At 48.2% G+C, this 9959-nt stretch overlaps 1 protein-coding gene across 1 annotated transcript; it reads right to left on the reverse strand.

Annotated features, from left to right (window-relative positions):
• Positions 1-830: 830 nt before the first annotated feature.
• On the reverse strand, positions 831-3617 carry LOC120663805. Its single transcript, XM_039942727.1, has 4 exons — positions 3007-3617; positions 2314-2912; positions 2027-2215; positions 831-1818 (listed from the first exon to the last, which is right to left on the reverse strand). Exons 1-4 carry the CDS (start codon positions 3563-3565, stop codon positions 895-897), a joined length of 2271 nt encoding a protein of 756 aa, XP_039798661.1. The 5' UTR covers positions 3566-3617; the 3' UTR covers positions 831-894.
• Between the last annotated feature and the right edge of the window lie 6342 nt (positions 3618-9959).

Below are 9959 nucleotides of genomic sequence, written 5' to 3' on the forward strand. Positions count from 1 at the left end.
CTTTTAGCTTGATTTTGTGCGAAATTGTGAGCTTTGTAATTGTAATGTGATGCTGTTACAATATGAAAGAATCTTGCCTGGCTGTGTGTTTGATTAAATTTTCGATTTGTTCTGAGCTAGTGGCAATCGCCATGAGGAGGCTGGCATCTGGTGATTCACAGGATGTCGGTTGGAGCTGTGCGAGCCACGGCTGCGCGTCCCGGCGCGGCGGCGCGCGGTGGCCTGGCGGCTGCCGCAGCGGCTCGGCGTGGCTTCCTGACGGCGCATGGCGTCGTCCTCCTCCATTCTCATCCTCCGCGGCGGCCCAGCTTGGCGCGGCGCGGCGGCACGGGCGGCCCGGCGTGACCCCGCGGCTCGCACCGGGGAGGGAGGTCGGGCCGGAGGCGGCGCCCGGCCCGGTACCTTGCACGGGATCCTAGCTGTCGGTCGGATCCGCGGTGGCCGGTGCAAGGTACGGCGGCGTTGCTGCTCGGATAGGAGGACGGAGGCGATGCCTGGAGCTCGCGAGCCCGCCCGCTGCCATGGCTGTTCGATGGCCCGATCCAACCGTCGTTGTTTTTTCGGGCGACGTGGCACGCTGTGCATCCAGAGAATGGCCAGGGGGCGGACGCGGTTTCGTGTTTTAGAGATTGAAAAACTCAAGAAAGAGCGAACAGGGCTTAGCTTGCTTCTGGTGGATCAGATCAAATGGATGCGATCGAGAAGCTTATAGACATGCCGATCCCCTTGATTATTTTGGTGTGGAAATAAAGTTAAAAGAAAAATTCCAAACTGATCGAAGCAAATCGGCCGACGAAACGAAACGAGATCGATGAGAGATGAGTGATGATATGATCGGATGAGATGGAAACGACGATGGCTCTTGGAAGATCGGACGACGACAGACACAGCAGCCTAGCAGCACCTCCTTTGGATGGTGAGGTGTCCTGCCATGTGCCATCCCTCTCCCCCGTCAGAGTGCATGTACGGGCACGCCGGCTTGAACTCGCCGCCGGTGTGCACCATGCTCCACTGCTCGTTGGGGTCGACGGTGCCGAGCGTGGTCCACGCCGGCGTGGAGTACTCGTAGCGGCTGTGCGTGATGCGGTGGTACTCCTGGATGTCCTGGTTCTTGGTGATGTCGTCCTTGTCGCGGAGGTTGATGGAGAAGATGTCGCCGTAGGGCCGGACCGAGTGCAGGAAGACGGGCATGGACACGGGCTCGGTGGAGACGGCGGCGAGGTCGGACGCGAAGACGATGCTGCGCATGTCCGGGCTGAACACCGGGTGGTTGACGTGCCCGGCGAAGGTGGCCGAGCTCTGGACCACGCGCACCGGCACGGGCACCTCGCCGGGCTTGATGTCCCTGGCGCTCACCAGGTAGATGGCGAAGCAGCCGGCGTCGAGGGCTGTGAACGCGTCCGGGGCGCTGTTGCGGGAGGAGGAGAAGGCGATCCAGTCGCCGCTGGGGGACCAGCTGCAGTGGGTGTCCACCCACTTGCCGTCGGTGAGCCTCGTCACCGTGCCCTCGCCGAACTCGCCGACGTCGGCGTCGTCCATGATGTAGAGGTTCTTGTCCGTCCTGGCGCCGCCGGACCGGTCGCACGTCGACCGGAACACGAACTTGCTCCCGTCCGGGCTGCTCGACGGGAAGGCGTTGTTGAAACCCCCCGTGGTGAGCCGGTGCTTGTTGGGGCGGCGGCTCGTCGACACGTTCGTGATGGCGTAAATCTCCAGCGCGCTCCGGAGGGTGAAGGCCGGGCCGACGCACACGTACAGGGTGTCCTTGTCTGGGTTCTGGTTCCACGACGTCGAGAAGACGCCATTGGAGCCCCTGGTCTGCAAACATTGTTGAGTTCGTTGTTTAGGAATTTAATGATTAATTTGGTGGTGAGTACACATATCATGGTCGTACTCGTACATCGTCATCTTCGTCCAAGCTAATTCTTTCATCTTAATTCTTTCATCTTAATTGAAAGACAAAGCTCCTCCCATTTTACTTTTAAAAAAAAGTGTCGATCAGTCGATGGATAATATAGGTACGTACTTCAAAGACGACGCGAAGTCCATTGCTGTCGGCGACCCACACGGCCTTGAACTCGTTGTCGACGAAGGCGAGCTTGGAGCCGTCCTTGGAGAAGGACGGGAACACGCCGGACACCCTGAAGAGCCCCACATCCTTGTGCGTCGGCGGGGTCTGCAGCTTGTTGAAGGTCTTGGGGACAACAGTTCCGTTCTGTACATGTACAATAAATGATGATGAGAATAGCAGTTCATATGTATCTAGAAAATCCAAAACGATCTATAAATTGGAAGGGATCTGAGGGGCCGTACATTTTGCAGCAGGTGGTCCATTCGGCAGCGGTGGTAGCCGATGCGGGTGCCGTTGTCGAGCACGAAGGGGTTGTAGTGGTCGGCTTTCGACAGCTGGGTCGTCCGAGTGACCTTCACCGCCTGGTCCGGCGGCGCGGTGACGTCGTAGACCTCGATGTGGCGGTACTGATCCTCCACCCGGGGCTGGGTCACGACGGCGGCGGCGGACGACTGGCGGAGGGTGGCCACCACCACCTTGTTGGCGTCGATGGCCGCGGGCGTCATGGCGTCGAAGGTGTCCGGCGTCACCCGGACGGTCTGCTTGGTGGTCAGGTCGTACCGGAACACGCTCCACCTGGTGTCGGGCCTGTTGGTGGCCGGGTTCGTAAAGTCGGTGCCGCGGTGGAAGTAGAGGACGGTGTCGCTGCCCCACGTCGGCCAGCCGCCGTTCCGGATGATGATCTTGCGCCCCAGGCCGCCCTGCGCAACCTTGTCGACGTTCATGATGACGATGTCGGTCTTGATGTGCATGATCTCGCCGCCCCACTTGTGGAACTGGAAGTTGGCCACCGCCACCATCTTCCCCGACGGCGACACGGCCGGGCTCAAGTCGTACTGATCTGCACCAGTTAATTAATAATCCATGGAATTCATACACCACTAGAAAGATCAATCAATTCGATCAATGCCAATGGAATGGAAGATCGGACTTACCAGGTGGAGTGAGGCGCTCGGTCTTGCCGTCGGCAAGGTTGGTCTTGTACACGATGGTCCACGGCGTGCGCCGGGTGCTCGCCGGCTCCTTGGTGGAGACGTAGAGGAGCGAGTGGCCAACGGTCATTCCGCCGGCCGTGAAGCCGCCGGCGAAGCAGCCGCTGTCCTCCATGCGCGCGCCTCCGAAGGTGTCTTCGCCGTAGATGTCGGCCATGCGCAGGACCTTGGGCGGCTGCTGCTTGTCGCGGTACAGGGCGACGTGGAGCGTCTCGAGGCCGTTGTCCCTCTCGGAGACGAACACCAGGCCGGTGACGACGCCCTTGGCCGCGTCATCCGGGGAGTAGTCCGCCACCGCCTGGGGGTTCTTCTTGCCCAGGAACGTGAGGAGCTCCTTCAGTGCCGCCGGAGGGATGGGGCGGCCGTTGTGGTTGTAGGAGACGCCGTCGATGAGGGGCTGATCATTCTCGGGCGACTGCGGCGGAGTGGCAGGTCGGGCGAAGATGTCCAGCGGCACCGGCGGCCTGTAGGTCCCAAAGAAGGCGATGATTCCGCGGTCCATGGCGGTCAAGAGGAGGAAGAAGGAGCCAATCAAATTCAATGGATCTCTTTTCCTCCGCTCGATCAGCCTACCTCGTTTGTGTTTCTGTGCTCAGACCTAGAGCTCGGATGCCAGATTTATAGAGTATAATCGTCCTGCTTACGTGGCCTCGGCGCTGGCTATTCACTACCTGAAACTGTTAATATGCAGTGTGCCCCATCCTTTACCATGTGCAAGATTTCGGGCACACGGCAAACCCTCCATTTACCGTGTGCTGGAAAAAAACTTTGGTTTAATTGTGCTTGCTGTTGTTGCCCCCTTTTCATAATTTTAGTTTACTTGATGCTAAAACAAATGCCATTCATTCTTCTCGGGAAAATAAGGCAGTTCGATTCTAGCGAACAAGTGATGGGATCGTCTTGAAGTCACCCACTACCGGAAACGGCCTATGTGCCGAGTACTCGCATATCAAGTGATCAAGTGATGGGATCGTCTCGAAGTCACCCTTTGCTGATCAAGTGCTTCATTTTGTATCAAATTAGCCTACGATGTGTTGAAACAATCTAGTGTTGGAAACTTATTAGTATTTCAGTACTACGTGTGTCATCGAATTTTACACTGAATAGTTGAATCATGTTTGATGGATGATAAGTACATAATTATATATTATTGATAATGTATTATAGTGTTTTAAATTATTGACGGTACAAATAAATGAGCGTGGCAATAGCGACAAAAATATGGAAGCAACACCATTCGTGGCAAAAGAGAATTCATTCTATCGCAACCCAGCTTTTTCGGCATCACAAAGGGTCGTGGCAATAGGAAATTCCACATGTAGCAACTGACTACTATGGTGGTTAGAGAGTCATGAACTTTTTCCTACCAAAACATTTTCGAAGCAATAGAGGAGATCACATCTAACAACCAATCACACTGGGTGGCAATAGAGTGCTCCACCTCTAGCCTCTAAATGCTTTTGGTGGTAATAGAATGTGCAACCTATAACAACCAATCCTATTGGGTGGCAATAGAGTTGCCCACCTCAAGCACCCAAACGAACCTGGTGGCAATAGAAGACACTACCTATAGCACCGAAACCAACTTTGTGGTAATAGAGGAAACCACATATAGCACCCAAAACACTTTAGTGGCAATAGAGTGCTACACCTATAGCACCCACAAGCACAAGGTGGCAATAGAGGTGCTTCCCCTATAGCAACCATAAGTGTAGCAATACAATGCTTTCCAATGCCTCATACACATTGCAACATTTTGTGTATGATGCAATTGAAACCTCTGGCAACACCTAATGTGTCACAATAGGATACATTACAACCAACACACGCACGCCCTTAGATGCTAGTTTCAACGCCTCATTGTGTTGTATTCAAAAAAATATTGCAACCAAAAAACGACATTCGTCGTTGAAGGCTAATACCACGGGACCTTTTGCAATATTGTTTTATGAAATTTTTTTGGGTGCAATTGTGGCTGTTGCATCCAAATAGGGCATATTGCAACATATTTTGAGCGTTGCATTAGGGGGAAAATCTAGTAGTCTATCGCCGCAGGGTCAAACATCACCACCACAACCACCACCACCACCACGAGAGCCGTCACCACATGCCCCGCTATCACCGCCGGTTCAAACATCACCACCACCACGAGAGCCATCCCCACAGGCCCCGCTATCACCAACACCATGAGAGCCATCACCACAGGCTCCGCCACCGGCTCGATCACTAGAGCATACTCCACCAACTCCACCACTAGCCCCTGCTCCGCTGCCAGCGCCACAATAACAACATCAGCTGCCTCGCATGTTACGGTCGTTCAAAAACAACAAGGAATGGTTAGAAATTTTGAATAGATGACACACGACAAATAAGAAGTATACTAAAAAGGCTAAGACAAAGGATGATTCAAATCCTAGTGCCAGTAGACGATCGGGCTATTCTTTGCCCCGAACTGACACGGAGCACAAACTATCAGTTGGGGTAGATCAAATTCCAAACTTGGATGATTGCCCTATAGAGTTTGAGAATGATAAAGAGTTCCTACCGCACTGGGCACTCTTAGATGTTCCAAGTGAAATGCAGAGGATGCATACTTGTACAAGAGGACATGCAGACTTGGGCTCAAAACCATATATGCTCCGCACGATCCGGATGTATTCAGACTTAAAGGGAATGACATCCATGATATCATGTCCGATTTTAGAGACATCCCGAACATGTTCTGCCACAAAGAACTAGGTATTGAAATGGTTAGACTCTGGTGCATGTAAGTGCCTCATCAATACTAATATCTTTTATATTATGGAATAAAGTACTATATATGCATAAAATATTTAAGTACATGATGCAAACAAGTGATGCTATTGTTTTAAGGGAAAACACCCAGTACCTTGACCCTATAGCTATTTGCGAGTCCTTGCACGCCGGGCCAAGTTGGTATAAGGACAACGATGACATACTAAAACTGTACAAAACGTGCAAGGAAAAACATGAGGCATGAAATAAAATGCACAGTGAGACCATGAAAGAGGACTGCGGCTTACATATCGCTTATGATGCGACGATGGCAAGACAAGGATGCCATATTAGCGCCATACCACTTCTAGTATGTCTAATTTCAATCATTTGATAATAAACACTTGCTCTAATCGATGCCTAAAAATCGTATACATTATTTTTATAGAAATCACTGGATTGCTTTCCTACTACAGCAAAGCTTGGAAAAGTCCTCATATTGGACTCCTTGGATTGGCCACAGAGTAAATACAAGGAATTCCTATACATCCTTGATATGTGAGCGAATTTCTTATCTTCATATGTATATCATGCTAATTTCTCCACAAAAGTATACATATATAAACTAACTCCCCATTTCTTTCTTTTTAAAACAGAGCTTATTACCAGCTCTACATTTCTAGAGGAGCTCATCTCATCGACATAGCAAAAATAATGAATGTGCGCACAAACTTTCCGTGCCACAAGCAACATTCTCATTCCGTGTATTGTGGGTACTATATGTGAGAGCATATAAGGGTGCAAGGGAGATATACTACTGACCCTGAGCGTATATAGAGCTACTCTTTATTAGGATAGTGCATATATGTATATTGTTCTTAAAGCTTGACTCCAACTAACACTTGCTTAATTATTCTATGGATTCAATAATTGCATATTCACCCAGAAAAGCACACGACCCAACTCTCCATGAGAAAAATCTCTAAATGTAGTCGCGGATTTGTTTCGATTCATAATGCGTGAGGTGGTCAATGTAAGGGGTAAATATTTTTACGATGCACAGGAATTAGCAACGGACCCTAAATACATTCTCTTCATGAGTGGGAGAATCAAGAGCACCGTGCCGGCTCTAGTAGTATTTGTAGGGAATAGGGGGAAAAACATGTATTCAATGCACATTTTAATGATATACCCGAATGATGCTCTATAGTGGTGTTTTATTTTCATATAATTTAATTTTTTGCATCCATAAATTATTTATATTTATGAAACCTGTTCCATACCGATCACTATGACATTTGGTTGCAAACTAGCTTCATACCTCAAAATTGGCGGAAATCCAAATTTTAAAAAATAGCGAGAAATAGATTTGAAAATTTAAATTCAAATCTGGGAATCTTTTGGCGGGATGGGCATTTCCAAGGCCAGATCACCCTCTCACCTACCCCTGGAAATGCATTTACACGGGTGGGTGGGTGTTTCACCCGCCTCTAGAAAATTAATTTGTAGGGGTGCGCACATTACCCGCCCCTGCAAACAGCATTTTTAGCTGCGAAAGGCAAGGGGGGTGAGGTACCCAGCCCTACAAACAGTGGCAGAGCCTGACCAAAGAATCAAGGGGCCAGCCTTTGTTATTAATTGAGCTGCTAAAGCAATGAACAATGTCAAAATTACTGTTTAGCTAGTAGAAATTTTGCATGGCATGGGGGCATGACCCTCTACGGCCAAAACTACCACTGCAGGAAAAACATGCATTTGTACCGGGCCATTGGCGCTGTTAGTACCGGCTGCTCCAGCCGGTACTGGCTGGCCGGTACTAAATGAACGCCCATTTAGTACCGGTCGCAGCGCCAAGTACTAAATGTGCTATTCCACATCCAGATAAATGTGTGTGTGCCGGGGTTCGAACTCGTGACCTGTGGCCTCGCGCATAGTCTCTTCTACCATCCCACCTACACAACACATGTGAGTGCATTGAAGATGCTATGCTTTTAAAGTAACAAAAACGGAACATTTAGTACCGGGCCATAACCATTTAGTACCGGGTACTAAATGACATTTAGTACCGGGTGGTGTTATGGCCCGGTACTAAATGGCTAGGGGGCCCAGAAGCTATTTAGTACCGGGTCATAACACCAACCGGTACTAAATGGCTCCGAAGGGCACTGTGCTGTAGAACCGGTACTAAATTGGTATTAGTACCAGGTTCAAAGCGACCGGTACTACCTGGAGCTGGACGAATGACTTTTTTTCTAGTAGTGTACCCTCCGCCAGTGCTTACAAATATTTTCTATAGTAGTGTAAGTTTGGTCGGAGTTTGTTAAATTTGATTTAAGACAAACCTAATACAACATATAAATAAAAACGGATCCGAGGAAGTACATCAAGAAAAGATGATAATATTAAATAATAGAATTTCTTCTGTGGATGACAGCTACATGCTGGTTGTCTCTTTTTCACTGTTTTACTGTTGAGCGAAGACTGATATATATACCACTATAGCTAGTTTAATTGAAAATCATTTTTCCACCTGCCTAAATACGTCTTTTGATGCGATCTACTCTCTCAGGTACTTTTGTATCCACAAGAAAAATTAAGATACATATATTATCTGATCGATGCCTTTAGAATTTAATATATATTTAGGACTTCCATTATTGTCGTCTCGATCACGTCCTAAATTAAGAGAAGACGTGTTATCATTTGGCATGTCATTTGTCGTCAAGTTATAATGCAAGTTCACTATATTAAATCAATCGCCGAGCCGAGCATATGACCTGTGCGTGTCTATTGAAATGCGCATGCATGTGACTTGATCCAGATCATAATCCTGCTAGCTGGTCCTTTAATTTTTCTATGTAATGTCTTAAACAAACTCTTTGTAAGGTGATTCCGTCTAATCAATTAGATTGCCTCATTTCTATTGTGATGCGATCTAACCATGGACTGACCGACAGGTATTATTAATATCATTAAACAATTGCTCGATCGAGGGCGTGTGTAGCACTAGCTACCGCATGTAATAATTGTGAACTGATTCCATCCATCTCTTTGATGTGGTTGAAGGTGGAACTGTGTTTAGGCTCCGTTTGGGAGGGCTTCTCCCAAAACGGCTACACTTAATAAGAAGCGAATAAAAGTGGCTTCACCTAGCTTCTAGTTCATTTTTACCTCAGGTTATTACAAACAGGCGTGCTTACAAAACGGCATCATGTTATTGTGCCTCGATTTGCACGAAACATGTGAATAAAGCTGACGCCGGTAAAGCCTGCTAAACAGAGCCCCTTATATCTAAGAAATATACCATGCACATGACAGATTGTTTGTCTTTTGATGCGATCTGCCCGTTCAGATTGCTTAATTTTATATATCATGCATGACAGGCACTTCACATGGACGTGAGCTTACAATAACAAAATATATGATGCATACATTGTCTGATCAAAGTCTTATTCTAGGAATCATGCCTTATCGGCATCGAACAAGACACATGTGGCCAGCTTGATGGTCGGCATGGATGTCTCTATTCAAGTTGCACATGACGAAGTATCATGTGTATGATGTACACGAAGTCCTATTTTTCATATCTCTCCTTTGTTATGTAGGGTCTTAAACAAACTGTTTTTATGGTTACGCCATCTGGTCATCGAGATTGGTTCATTTGTATTGTGATGGGATTTAATTTATTAATCACTAACTTAACTGGCAGGTACGTACTTCACATGGGTGCGGCATGTGAGCTTAATTACAATAACCATTTGAGGTGCGTTGTCTCTGGTCAGATATCATCATGTGTGTAGGGTTTGATGCTTTCTGTAACTTAAGACTAATAGCTGGGTTATCGATTAATTGCAAGTATCTAGGCTTTGTTTTCTATCTTTAATTTGCTGTCAGCATAGCTCTATTCATCTACTTTCTCTCTTTTATGTACATGCATGTGAAGTATCACGCTCCTGATACTCCAGTGGAGCAAGAGGTGGAGGTGGAGGGGAGAGGAGAGGAGAAGGGAGGAGGAAGAAGAAGAGAGAAAAATGAGGTTAAGATGGAGGTGGTGGAAGGGGAAGGGAGCCCCCCTACCAGCTTGTGCTATCTCCGCCACTACGTGATATATATGCTACAATACAATGAGTTGGGAAATAGCCTTATTAGTTCATGATGCC

This window comes from Panicum virgatum, chromosome 3N (assembly GCF_016808335.1).
Source record: "Panicum virgatum strain AP13 chromosome 3N, P.virgatum_v5, whole genome shotgun sequence".
Lineage (NCBI taxonomy): Eukaryota > Viridiplantae > Streptophyta > Magnoliopsida > Poales > Poaceae > Panicum > Panicum virgatum.

What these genes read in the sequence shown, in the direction of transcription:
- LOC120663805 (XM_039942727.1), bottom strand. Translation starts at nt 3,565, where the DNA reads ATGGACCGCGGAATCATCGCCTTCTTTGGGACCTACAGGCCGCCGGTG. An exon ending in TGGACCACCTGCTGCAAAAT is followed by an intron (nt 2,216 to 2,313) that starts GTACGGCCCCTC and finishes GTACATGTACAG; the next exon opens with AACGGAACTGTTGTCCCCAA. An exon ending in GACTTCGCGTCGTCTTTGAA is followed by an intron (nt 1,819 to 2,026) that starts GTACGTACCTAT and finishes CAATGTTTGCAG; the next exon opens with ACCAGGGGCTCCAATGGCGT.